The sequence below is a fragment of the Mercenaria mercenaria genome, chromosome 14 (assembly GCF_021730395.1).
Source record: "Mercenaria mercenaria strain notata chromosome 14, MADL_Memer_1, whole genome shotgun sequence".
Taxonomy (NCBI): domain Eukaryota; kingdom Metazoa; phylum Mollusca; class Bivalvia; order Venerida; family Veneridae; genus Mercenaria; species Mercenaria mercenaria.
The window spans coordinates 64,450,235-64,464,885 of NC_069374.1; the positions used below are offsets into that span (position 1 = coordinate 64,450,235).

General features: G+C 34.4%; 1 protein-coding gene across 6 annotated transcripts in view; it reads right to left on the bottom strand.

Moving 5' to 3' along the window:
- Positions 1–2,226: 2,226 nt before the first annotated feature.
- The window catches only part of LOC123527817 (uncharacterized), a 35,934-nt gene continuing 23,509 nt past the window's right edge, over positions 2,227–14,651 (bottom strand). For 4 of the 6 annotated variants that reach the window (XM_053523724.1, XM_053523727.1, XM_053523728.1 and 1 more), the window contains exons 9-11: positions 13,757–13,870; positions 12,863–12,975; positions 10,496–11,125 (exon numbers count right to left, since the gene is read on the bottom strand). In XM_053523724.1, coding sequence (XP_053379699.1) covers positions 10,747–11,125; positions 12,863–12,975; positions 13,757–13,870 — 606 coding nt within the window. In that variant the 3' untranslated portion in view covers positions 10,496–10,746. Of the gene's footprint in view, positions 2,856–4,589; positions 4,703–5,473; positions 5,588–10,495; positions 11,126–12,862; positions 12,976–13,756; positions 13,871–14,651 lie in introns of those variants that run through there. The other 2 variants (XM_053523726.1, XM_053523725.1) reach the window with 2 other exon arrangements.

The following is a 14,651-nucleotide window of genomic DNA, read 5'->3' on the forward strand; positions in this document are numbered from 1 at the left end:
TGTTGACCATAGTCTAAAAAGTAACTTATGGGTGAATAGCGAGCTTGTTTTTTATCATATCATTACGCTTTAATGTAGGAAATATTACTCCATTCTACATGTTTTACAAGTAAATCTATGAAATATGTATTTCCGAAGAAGTATGAAATACACAGAATCGCAACAGGAGATAATCTATTTTTAATCTAATCTAAATTTATTTTTAAAGCTCTTTGGTATTTCTTAATTCTGAAAGTCATTGTTTTGAGCAAAAATAACTATATTTCCCTTTCGTGTATAACATAGCTTTTAGCTCAACTGGTCACATTCTTTGACTATTGGAACACTTTACTAGAGCTATCACAAATGTGACTCATGCCTTCACCTGGACGTGATTGACATATAGAGCAAAACAACACAGAACCATAATCTAGGAAATTAAAGAGCATTAAAAAATCTCCTATGCACAACTAAGTATCAATGTTGATCATTGCTGAAAGTTTGAATAAATTATATGAAATAATGAATGAGGAATTCAGATCACAAGCATTTCTCTATACATCATATAGCTTGCCAGCTATATTGCGAAAACGGCGTTCCATAAATGCGATAAACCAATCACATATCGGTAAAAATCACGTGATATCACCCATTCCCCATGTGCTACACTACTTGTTGCATTCCAATACACCTGCGGCGCAGGTAACAATCAATTGTTGTTGTTTTTTCGTAGAAATTCATTGAATCGAACTTCCCCGGTGACGTTGAAACGGTGTTATCATACCGTTTCATACCGTATTATAGGCTGAACACCACTAAATCCGGCTGTTCTTTATTTCATATTAAATCCACTTACATAACGGGTTTTCGACATTTTCTAGCATAACAGACTTTCAGAGACTTATATTCCCATAAAGAACTATATCGTTCCTTTAGAAAAAAACAAAAAGAAAAGGAGGCGTTAACTTTTATATTAGAAAACTACAGTTCGTTAAATACAACCCACTGAATTTACTCCTTTCCGCTTCTTTCAATTTCTCTTTTCGAGACATTAAATTCTTACGCTGCCATTTTTACCTAGCATGCGACAGAAGATGCCGATTTCGACAGAATGCAAAGTGATGCATACTGAAACTCGATAGAGTAAAAGTAAACACTTAAAAGGAAAGGACAAAAGATTAGCACTACTTATATTTGGACTACATTTGCTTTGGTTGTGATCAGCCTATACAGCATTTACATTCAACGGTGCAACGTGTAATTTCTAGCGCATGAATAAACGTCACAAAAAGTAAACATGAAGGGAGACGATTCAAAACCAGATCTATTTTGTGTTAGAAAACTAAATTTTCCATGTGAGGGCGTCTCCGACTTCTAGGGGGCTTCGTCCCCAGACCCCCACGAAAGGCAACCGCCCATTCGAACCCCGTTCACACTCGTGGCCTTTGCAGAGCCTTGACAGCCAAGTGTACGTCTCTTCATTTTCAGTGGTCGTATGTTTCCATACATCAACATACGTAATTGCAAGCACTTCTGCCTGCCGAAAAAAATCCTCTGACGTCATTTTTACTTACACGCCATTTTTCTTGCAATTTGCAAATGGAACAAGAAGTTAGTTAATGGTATGTTGTTTTGTTTTCTTGTAATAAAAGGTGTATTCCGCAAAACGTGATGGCTTAACTCACATGTATACGTCTAAATTGAAATGTTTTTGACACATTGAAAGTAAAACTGCAATTTAAGTAAAACTTAACTAAAGCTCCTTGACAACGATAGGCTCTTCAATAAAACAAATTCTATCAGTCACAAGTTGAAATATCACAGATTGCTAATGAGTTATTATAAAAAGACAAGCCTGAAATAACACTTATAAGCTTTTCAGTAATACACATTTTAGGTTGCCATTGACTCTGTGATCTTCTCAAACCTATAAATTCTGAGAAAATTGACTCGGTTAATCTTGAGTCTGTACCTATAAATAAGTCAATTTGAGAATGGTCTCCAAACATGGTTGAATTACTTTGAGCCTGGTGTTGTTGGAAAGAAGATATTGTCTAGGATGGGTGATATTTGTACTATAAGTATTGTCTAAGAAAATTTGACGGACGTACGCGTATTACTGAAATGTGAGTTACCGCTGATGTACAGGCATTGTATCATTTAACCTGTAAACACATGTTTTTATTTAACATATAAAACGTTAGAGCTACCTCCAATAAACCCTTTCAAAGAATAAAACAAGTCCAATTAAGTGCTGAAAATAACAATATCATTGTTGAAATACATTAGATTTCTTAAGAATGGTGAATGTTTATTTTCATGATTTTGCAAACTCGTCCTATATGAGGTCATGTTCAGATTTCACATTAAAATTGCTGCTGGACTAAAGTAAATCAGTTTTTAACCTAAAATTGTAAAACTGTATATGTATACATAACGCAATATCATTTGCATAAAATTGCACATAAGTCACCGTATCCACTACGATATACATTGACCTAGACTGATACAGGTGAACCAGCGATTCCTCGTGCCACAGTCATGTCTCCAGCAGTCAATTCCGTTTCTTTCTCTCCGACATCACTCCCCGATTTATCAATTGCGTTATCTATCATTTCAATGTTATTTTGTTCAACAATATCAGTTTTTGCTTCCTTTCTTTCCGAATTTCCTTGAGGACGTTTTCTTCATCAATTTCTTCATCATCGTCATCGTCTGAGAAATAGTCCGCTCGGCGGGGTTTGTTTTGTTGTCTCACTCTTTCCCGCCGTTTTTGTAAGTCCGCTAGTCGGCGCTTTATGTCTTTGATTCTTAATTTATTAGCGGTGATAAGCATTTTGGCTTGTTTGTTTTCCGCGTGTAGGATAGTGTCCCAGCTGGAAATTAGACAAATTTAAAATGTGAGTCATAAAAGCAGACGCCATTTTATTTTTTTTCAAGAAAGGTTCGTCGCTTTAGAATAAAGTTATTCAAAGTAGATAAAAGATAAAAGTACGAATAAGATGTTGAAAATTGTAAAACTGAAAACCTTGTTAGGCATTAGCCTACAAGATCGTTACGAATAGCATGTTTATTATCAAAATATATACATACATCAAGATGATTATTTTCGCAAGCGGCGTATCAATCTAAAACAGGCGAACATTCCTACCAAGTCTCATGAAGATCAGATAGAAGTTGTGGACTTTTGAGTGTTAAAATGTCTTTTTATGATTTGACCTATAGTGTTCTGGTTTTTGACATAGATAATCCAGTATCTAACTGAACTTAGATTACATAGAGACAAACATTCTGACAGAGATTTATGAAAATTAAGTAGATTGAGTGTTAACATGGTTTATCTATAATTCGATCTAGTGACCTAGTTAAAGATCTCATGTAACCCAATTCTTTGAACGTGATTTAGATTTCAAAAAGACAAATATTCCAACAGAGTTTTGTGAAAAGCAAGCAGTAAAAGTGGCCTCTAGAGTGTAAACAATGTTTTTTTCTATGATTTGACCTAGTGACCTAGTTTAAAATCTTGGGTAACCAAGTTTTAAGCTTGACCTAGATTTTATAGAGACAAACGTTCTGACAAAGATTTATGATGATCAGGTTGAAAAAGTGGCCCCTAGAGTCTTTCCATGATTTGACCAAGTGACCTAGTTTCTAACCTCATGTAACCTAGTTTTTAACTCTAGATTTAATATAGAGACGAACATTACGACGAGTTTTTAGAAGAACAAACAGAAAATGCGGCCTCTGAAGTGTAAACAAGGTTTTTGTATGATTTGATATAGTGACCTAGTTTTTGACCTTAGGTGACCAAGTTTTAATTCTGACCTACATTTTATAAAGATAAACAATCTGACAACGTTTCAAGAAGATCAAACATAAAATGTGGCCTCTACACTGTTAACAAGTGTTTTCTATGATTTAATATAGTGTGCTATTATTTTTTTACCTCTGGTAACCCAGTTTTAAACTTAACCTAAATTTCATTGAGAGAAACATTTTGAAAAAGTCTAGAAAATCTTGCCTCTACAGTTTTAAGGTTTTTATATGATTTGTCCTTTTCTTGACCTCAGATCAATCAGTCTTAAACTTATCATAGATTTCATAGAGACAAACATTTTGGTATTTTGTTTTTCTATAAAGTTGAGGTAAAAATGTAACCTCTCGAGTGATATCAAGGCGTTCCTATTATTAGACTTATTTACCTAGTTGTGACCCTAGATGATTCGGTAACAAACAGAGATTTTACTGAGGGAAATACTCTGGCCAAGTTTCATTAAGGCTGGGCTAATATTGTGACCTCAAGAGTTTTAACAGTCAAATTGTTAATGATGATGGATGCCGGACACAGGGTTATAACAATGAAACACAGTACGGATTTTAGCCGCATATTTTGAGATTTTCGGAATAAATAATGTAGTCAGTGACTTGAAGAGGTCTGTGATATTTATTGTTATGTACATGTACATATTTCGTGATATTAGTGTTTTACAGTTTAAAAAAGAATAAGATTAAACGTTAATCTTCACTTTAGCTTTTGTTATATCCTAATCTGCTATAGGCCTATCCAAATTTTACTGAACTTTATAAAAAAAAGGTAAGAGTGAGCTTACTCCTCTTCATTTTCATTGGTCCCTTGTTTCCATTTATCAGCATACGTATCTGCAAGCGCCTTTGCCTTCCGGACAATATCCTCTGACGTCATTGTTACTAACACGCCATTTTTCTGAAAAATGAAATAAGAAGCCAGTTTATGGAGTGTGTACATTTAATGATTAAATGACATTTATAGATCCAAGTCTAGAACGTTATGTTTTTGACGCACTGAAAATAAACTTTATTGTATTGGATTGTTGTTAAATGAGACTCAAAAAGGGAATTGCCTCTAGGCCTTAGACTATAAGTTTAATGAAAAGTCTGAAATAATTTCTGTTAGTCTCTTTTATAACACAAATTCTATCAAAGAACCAAATGTTTTGAAAGAAATGTGCATGTCTCCCATACCACAGTATTTCAATGGAAGGGTTGATTGATATGTAGCCCTTATAGATCTAAAGAGATTATTTTGACCTTGAAACTTTGAACTGTCTTTGCAGAAAGTTACGTTCTGCATGTCATGACATTGTGTCTCGTTTTTTAATCATCAAGTGTTCACGGAGTTAGAAAGATATGGAACGGACACAAAATACTGCGTAGCTGACCTTTGATCTCACCATATAACACTGACCTTGAACTGACATGGCCGAAACTTATGTTGTCTTATTATAGTTAATATTTGAGACAAGTTATATGAAAGTCCTTTAAATGGTCAAAACCATGGTCCTATCATGGTTAACCCATGTGCCAAGACAATTCTAAATTTCAACTTATGTACATAACAAATTATATATCCCAGTGATTATTGTAAAGTTCAACTACTTGAAAAACTCTGATTCTATCTACTGTAAAAAAAGGAAATCAACAGTATGAAAATTCCATGTGTGACGATGAGCATTACCATGAAGTTTTGCGTTTCTTGTCCACCCTCAGCTTTCCACGCCTGTCTTAAATGTGAACTGACCTCTCCGGGTTCGTCCAATACTTTCAGTAAACTTTCTTTGGACTCCATCGCCTGAAATGAAGTACATACGGACTGAAGTTGAGTTTGTCCAATGCTCTCTTTTTCTATGTTATTTCAAGTGTATAATGCATAGTGAATATGAGACCTAAACAACTTACAAAATAAAATACATGTAAATCATTTTTCAGAAATTCACATTTTCATTTTTTGACTTCGAAATGTTGCATGGTATACGTGAAATATGAACATGAAGTGAAAAGTTAAAAAGGAGGAAAAAACAATAACTAAAAGGTAAATATCAACAACACAATTCACACGAACTTGATGCAATTTTGTTTTTTTTTTTTTTTTTTGGGAGTGTGGTGTTGTTGGGTTGAGCACCCTCGAAGTATTTTAGGTATATCATTTTGTCCAAAGACGCTAAATACACGAAAACGCTTGCAAGCATTAGTATCTAATAAGCGTCTAGGCTAATAGAAATGCGGAGAACGCAAAATGCTGTGATGTCACCACTTCATGTGTAAATACATGTATACGAAAGCCAGTATTTAGGACGTTCATTTCGGATTTGTGAAATTATTTCTGTAATTATTGTGAAAATTAAGGGATTAAAGTTTCGGAAAAATGCACTTGTCCGTTTGGGCAACCACCTGGAAACTTTGGCTTGCCAGAAACAGGATTCAATTGTCCCGGGCTTCGGGCAACCCAGTTACGACAAAGACTGCTGTTGGGCATTGAACCAAAGAGCTATAAAACTTCTTTGATTGAACATACTGTATTATTGATTTCACGTGATTGTTTTTGTACATGTTTTAAAATTTGTTAAAACAGTTTTTAAAAAATGCCATTAGAGCCCTTTTCTTAGATATTACTGATATGATGCTAGTCTTGCCAACCCTCTTGTGGTATTTTCTTGATATGCTGCTAGTCTGGCCCAATTATTTTCAAGTGCGCACAATACAATACTATTAAGTGAATCAGTTGGATATCTTGATATGTAGAAAATATTGGGCCTTCAACATACTTAATTTTTAATCTCACTTTGTTTTTTGTAGATTTTAAAAAAATTGTTACACAGTTTTGTAAGATTTTAAAAAAATTTGTTACACACAGGTTTGTAAGATTTTTAAAAAATGTTACACAGTTTAGAAAATAATATTTTAACATTTTCTCTGTTTGTCTCTTGGTTTTATGCATTGACATCTCACTTTGAAAGATCCTGCCATGATTGTCTGTCGAACCAGCTTTCAGTTTAGTCCGTTTGATTTTCTTAGTACCTTGCCAAAGACATAGGGCCTAAAGAATCTATTAATTAATGGCGTCGAGGTCAAAGCGATCTTTAAAGCCTTCGTCTGCTTTAACTGATGATCAGACTTCATACATACAGACATTGGTTCCCTATTAGATCTAGAGTCAAGTCAAAGATTATGATTTGAGTAACCTTTACTGTCTCTGGTCTGGATGTGGGTTACTTTTTGGGTTCAGTTAGTTCAAAAAAACTGGAAGCATTTAGTGAAATATTGCAAAATGATGGAATCTTTTCTTGCCTGGCTTCTCCATTAAAATGCATACGGGTTCAGCTACGCTTCCCTACAATCTCCTCAGGGCTTTGATTATAGAAACGTTACATCTCCCTGCAATGAACTCATTTCATTACAGTATCGTATGAAAATATATAAGACAATTACATTACATTTTAACCAGATGCCTTCAACGTTTTTAAATGTTTGTTATTTTCATGATTTTGATTGTCATGACGAAGATCATGTTCAAATGTCACACGAGAATCGTAGCAAAACAAAAATATTTCTGGCATTTATCGAGTTCAGCGTTAAGCAGTAACCTCGATATTTCATGACTTGGGTTGTATTATTCTACATTACAGTACACGAAGTTAATTAAAGTTAGCTGATTTATGCAAGATCAGAAGTAACAAGTATGATATGAAATAATCGTACATAATAAATATTAAAATGACGTTGTATTGCGTTGAAGCCATCCATCCTGAATATCTTGCCTTCAAACACTTTGGACATTATAAATTGTATACCGGTATATCGATAACCCGATACTTATTTAATCCTTATATCTTTGATATATTCAGATAGTGGCTTGGACATTTCTGTGATATCTATTGTTATAAACGTTTACATATTTCGTGGTATGAATGTTTTACAGTGTTGTTATATTTTCTGGTCCTTTGGCCAGTGCTATGATGCGCGAGGCCCGGATGTTGCACTTTCCGTAACCTCTCATGAACAGACTCAGTCAAACCGAGTCTGCAGTTATTTTGCTCAATTGCATTCTATGCTTCCAAAGGATATTTTTATAGATTTTATTCAGTATTTATCATTTGGGGATCACTGCTAAATTAGTACTAGCTTTCGGGAAACACTGTTCTAGGGCTTGTTAAGTCAGAATTTATAATTTGGAGATCACTGCCTTAAGGCTTACTACATCTAGGGTCTATTATTATTTTGCTTGGTTGCATTCTATGCTTCCAAAGTATCTTCTTATAGATTGTTTTACAACGGAGTGAGAATCCGACCAAATGTTAATCTTCACTTTTCCATTTTCTTATATCCTAATTAGTTTTATCCGAATTTTACTAAACTTAAATCAAACGTACGCATATCTGTCAAGACACACGCATTTTAAAATATAAAACAAGTCGAAAGATTTCCTGCGGCCAGAAGTTACACAGATCAGAAATTGTTATTGACGTTTGTTTGACCATAGTCTAAAAAGTAACTTATGGGTGAATAGCGAGCTTGTTTTTTATCATATCATTACGCTTTAATGTAGGAAATATTACTCCATTCTACATGTTTTACAAGTAAATCTATGAAATATGTATTTCCAAAGAAGTATGAAATACACAGAATCGCAACAGGAGATAATCTATTTTTAATCTAATCTAAATTTATTTTTAAAGCTCTTTGGTATTTCTTAATTCTGAAAGTCATTGTTTTGAGCAAAAATAACTATATTTCCCTTTCGTGTATAACATAGCTTTTAGCTCAACGGGTCACATTCTTTGACTATTGGAACACTTTACTAGAGCTATCACAAATGTGACTCATGCCTTCACCTGGACGTGATTGACATATTAGACAAAACAACACAGAACCATAATCTAGGAAATTAAAGAGCATTAAAAAATCTCCTATGCACAACTAAGTATCAATGTTGATCATTGCTGAAAGTTTGAATAAATTATATGAAATAATGAATGAGGAATTCAGATCACAAGCATTTCTCTATACATCATATAGCTTGCCAGCTATATTGCGAAAACGGCGTTCCATAAATGCGATAAACCGATCACATATCGGTAAAAAATCACGTGATATCACCCATTCCCCATGTGCTACACTACTTGTTGTATTCCAATACACCTGCGGCGCAGGTAACAATCAATTGTTGTTGTTTTTTCGTAGAAATTCATTGAATCGAACTTCCCCGGTGACGTTGAAACGGTGTTATCATACCGTTTCATACCGTATTATAGGCTGAACACCACTAAATCCGGCTGTTCTTTATTTCATATTAAATCCACTTACATAACGGGTTTTCGACATTTTCTAGCATATCAGACTTTCAGAGACTTATACTCCCATAAAGAACTATATCGCTCCTTTAGAAAAAAAAAACAAAAAGAAAAGGAGGCGTTAACTTTTATATTAGAAAACTACAGTTCGTTAAATACAACCCACTGAATTTACTCCTTTCCGCTTCTTTCAATTTCTCGTTTCGAGACATTAAATACTTACGCCGCCATTTTTACCTAGCATGCGACAGAAGATGCCGAGTTCGACAGAATGCAAAGTGATGCATACTGAAACTCGATAGAGTAAAAGTAAACACTTAAAAGGAAAGGACAAAAGATTAGCACTACTTATATTTGGACTACATTTGCTTTGGTTGTGATCAGCCTATACAGCATTTACATTCACCGGTGCAACGTGTAATTTCTAGCGCATGAATAAACGTCACAAAAAGTAAACATGAAGGGAGACGATTCAAAACCAGATCTATTTTGTGTTAGAAAACTAAATTTTCCATGTGAGGGCGTCTCCGACTTCTAGGGGGCTTCGTCCCCAGACCCCCACGAAAGGCAACCGCCCATTCGAACCCCGATCACACTCGTGGCCTTTGCAGAGCCTTGACAGCCAAGCGTACGTCTCTTCATTTTCAGTGGTCGTATGTTTCCATACATCAACATACGTAATTGCAAGCACTTCTGCCTGCCGAAAAAAAATCCTCTGACGTCATTTTTACTTTCACGCCATTTTTCTTGCAATTTGCAAATGGAACAAGAAGTTAGTTAATGGTATGTTGTTTTGTTTTCTTGTAATAAAAGGTGTATTCCGCAAAACGTGATGGCTTAACTCACATGTATACGTCTAAATTGAAATGTTTTTGACACACTGAAAGTAAAACTGCAATTTAAGTAAAACTTAACTAAAGCTCCTTGACAACGATAGGCTCTTCAATAAAACAAATTCTATCAGTCACAAGTTGAAATATCACAGATTGCTAATGAGTTATTATAAAAAGACAAGCCTGAAATAACACTTATAAGCTTTTCAGTAATACACATTTTAGGTTGCCATTGACTCTGTGATCTTCTCAAAACCTATAAATTCTGAGAAAATTGACTCGGTTAATCTTGAGTCTGTACCTATAAATAAGTCAATTTGAGAATGGTCTCCAAACATGGTTGAATTACTTTGAGCCTGGTGTTGTTGGAAAGAAGATATTGTCTAGGATGGGTGATATTTGTACTATAAGTATTGTCTAAGAAAATTTGACGGACGTACGCGTATTACTGAAATGTGAGTTACCGCTGATGTACAGGCATTGTATCATTTAACCTGTAAACACATGTTTTTATTTAACATATAAAACGTTAGAGCTACCTCCAATAAACCCTTTCAAAGAATAAAACAAGTCCAATTAAGTGCTGAAAATAACAATATCATTGTTGAAATACATTAGATTTCTTAAGAATGGTGAATGTTTATTTTCATGATTTTGCAAACTCGTCCTATATGAGGTCATGTTCAGATTTCACATTAAAATTGCTGCTGGACTAAAGTAAATCAGTTTTTAACCTAAAATTGTAAAACTGTATATGTATACATAACGCAATATCATTTGCATAAAATTGCACATAAGTCACCGTATCCACTACGATATACATTGACCTAGACTGATAAAGGTGAACCAGCGATTCCTCGTGCCACAGTCATGTCTCCAGCAGTCAATTCCGTTTCTTTCTCTCCGACATCACTCCCCGATTTATCAATTGCGTTATCTATCATTTCAATGTTATTTTGTTCAACAATATCAGTTTTTGCTTCCTTTCTTTCCGAATTTTCCTTGAGGACGTTTTCTTCATCAATTTCTTCATCATCGTCATCGTCTGAGAAATAGTCCGCTCGGCGGGGTTTGTTTTGTTGTCTCACTCTTTCCCGCCGTTTTTGTAAGTCCGCTAGTCGGCGCTTTATGTCTTTGATTCTTAATTTATTAGCGGTGATAAGCATTTTGGCTTGTTTGTTTTCCGCGTGTAGGATAGTGTCCCAGCTGGAAATTAGACAAATTTAAAATGTGAGTCATGAGAGCAGACGCCATTCTATTTTATTTTTTTCTAGAAAGGTTCGTCGCTTTAGAATAAAGTTATTCAAAGTAGATAAAAAATAAAAGTACGAATAAGATGTTGAAAATTGTAAAACTGAAAACCTTGTTAGGCATTAGCCTACAAGATCGTTACGAATAGCATGTTTATTATCAAAATATATACATACATCAAGATGATTATTTTCGCAAGCGGCGTATCAATCTAAAACAGGCGAACATTCCTACCAAGTCTCATGAAGATCAGATAGAAGTTGTGGACTTTTGAGTGTTAAAATGTCTTTCTATGATTTGACCTATAGTGTTCTGGTTTTTGACATAGATAATCCAGTATCTAACTGAACTTAGATTACATAGAGACAAACATTCTGACAGAGATTTATGAAAATTAAGTAGATTGAGTGTTAACATGGTTTATCTATAATTCGATCTAGTGACCTAGTTAAGATCTCATGTAACCCAATTCTTTGAACGTGATTTAGATTTCAAAAAGACAAATATTCCAACAGAGTTTTGTGAAAAGCAAGCAGTAAAAGTGGCCTCTAGAGTGTAAACAATGTTTTTTTCTATGATTTGACCTAGTGACCTAGTTTAAAATCTTGGGTAACCAAGTTTTAAGCTTGACCTAGATTTTATAGAGACAAACGTTCTGACAAAGATTTATGATGATCAGGTTGAAAAAGTGGCCTCTAGAGTCTTTCCATGATTTGACCAAGTGACCTAGTTTCTAACCTCATGTAACCTAGTTTTAAACTCAATCTAGATTTAATATAGAGACGAACATTACGACGAGTTTTTAGAAGAACAAACAGAAAATGCGGCCTCTGAAGTGTAAACAAGCTTTTTGTATGATTTGACATAGTGACCTAGTTTTTGACCTTAGGTGACCAAGTTTTAATTCTGACCTACATTTTATAAAGACAAACAACCTGACAACGTTTCAAGAAGATCAAACATAAAATGTGGCCTCTACACTGTTAAGTGTTTTCTATGATTTAACATAGTGTGCTATTTTTTTTTACCTCTGGTAACCCAGTTTTAAACTTAACCTAAATTTCATTGAGAGAAACATTTTGAAAAAGTCTAGAAAATCTTGCCTCTACAGTTTTAAGGTTTTTATATGATTTGTCCTTTTCTTGACCTCAGATCAATCAGTCTTAAACTTATCATAGATTTCATAGAGACAAACATTTTGGTATTTTGTTTTTCTATAAAGGTGAGGTACAAATGTAACCTCTCGAGTGATATCAAGGCGTTCCTATTAATAGACTTATTTACCTAGTTTTGACCCTAGATGAGTCGGTAACAAACAGAGATTTTACTGAGGGAAATACTCTGACCAAGTTTCATTAAGGTTGGGCTAATATTGTGACCTCAAGAGTTTTAACAGTCAAATTGTTAATGATGATGGATGCCGGACACAGGGTTATAACAATGAAACACAGTACGGATTTTAGCCGCATATTTTGAGATTTTCGGAATAAATAATGTAGTCAGTGACTTGAAGAGGTCTGTGATATTTATTGTTATGTACATGTACATATTTCGTGATATTAGTGTTTTACAGTTTAAAGAAATAAGATTAAACATTAATCTTCACTTTAGCTTTTGTTATATCCTAATCTGCTATAGGCCTATCCGAATTTTACTGAACTTTATAAAAAAAAAAGGTAAGAGTGAGCTTACTCCTCTTCATTTTCATTGGACGCTTGTTTCCATTTATCAGCATACGTATCTGCAAGCGCTTTTGCCTTCCGGACAATATCCTCTGACGTCATTGTTACTAACACGCCATTTTTCTGAAAAACGGAATAAGAAGCCAGTTTATGGAGTGTGTACTTATTATATGATTAAAGACTTTATATGAATCAAGATCTCTAGAACGTTATGTTTTTGACGCACTGAAAATAAACTTTATTGTATTGCATTGTTGTTAAATGACTCAAAAAAGGAATTGCCTCTAGGCCTTAGACTATAATAAGTTTAATGAAAAGTCTGAAATAATTTCTGTTAGTCTCTTTTATAACACAAATTCTATCAAAGAACCAAATGTTTTGAAAGAAATGTGTATGTCTCCCATACCGCAGTATTTCAATGGAAGGGTTAATTGATATGTAGCCCTTACAGATCTTGCCATTGCAAAAACAGGTTATTTTGACCTTGAAACCTTGAACTGTCTTTGCAGAAAGTTACGTTCTGCATGTCATGACATTGTGTCTCGTTTTTTAATTATCAAGTATTCACTGAGTTAGAAATATACGGAACGGACACAAAATACTGCATAGTTGACCTTTGATCTCACCATATAACATTGACCTTGAACTGACATGGCCGCAACGTATGTTCTACATGTTGTCTTATTATAGTTAATATTTGAGACAAGTTATATGAAAGTCCTTTAAATGGTCAAAACCATGGTCCTATCATTGTTAACCCATGTGCCAAGACAATTCTAACTTTCAACTTCATGTACATAACAAATTATTATTGTAAAGTTCAACTACTTGAAAAACTGATTCTATGTACTGTAAAAAAGGAAATCAACAGTGTGAAAATTCCATGTGTGACGATGAGCATTACCATAAAGTTTTGCGTTTCTTGTCCACCCTCAGCTTTCCACGCCTGTCTGAAATGTGAATTGACCTCTCCGGGTTCGTCCAGTACTTTCAGTAAACTTTCTTTGGACTCCATCGCCTGAAATTAAGTACATACGGATTGAAGTTGAGTTTGTCCACTGCTCTCTTTTTCTATGTTATTTCAAGTGTATAATACATAGTGAATATGAGACCTAAACAACTTACAAAATAAAATACATGTAAATCATTTTTCAGAAATTCACATTTTCATTTTTTGACTTCGAAATGTTGCATGGTATACGTGAAACATGAACATGAAGTGAAAAGTTAAAAAGGAGGAAAAAACAATTACTAAAAGGTAAATATCAACAACACAATTCACACGAACTTGATGCAATTAGGGAGCGGAAGGGAAAAGCGTCACACAGCATGCGCAAGTGCCACACGTACTAGCAAACTAAATTTACAGACGAGGAAACTGAATGATGATAGTAATGAAGATCAAGGTGATAATAATGATGATGAAGAATGCCAGATGATGACGAATGTCTTTGATGATGATCGTGATAAAACACAAACTACACGTATTTTATTTGGATTTGTGCACGAAATGAGGACGGAACTACAGAAAGGGTGGGGAATCATTAGACGATGATTGTACATATCATGATCATTGTGATACAAAGGAAAATAATGAGGTCCAAGATGATGATGAAGAGGAGGAGGAGGAGGATGTCGATGATGATGACGGTGATGCCTGTCAGCCTGATTTTGGCAGTTACCATAAACTTTAATTCGGTGGTTTTAATGCATTCTTTCTCATTGAACTGGTTAGTATGGTATACATGTTTATATAGTAAAATCATGCGTGATTCAGAAGCATCCAAGAACAGGTAGCG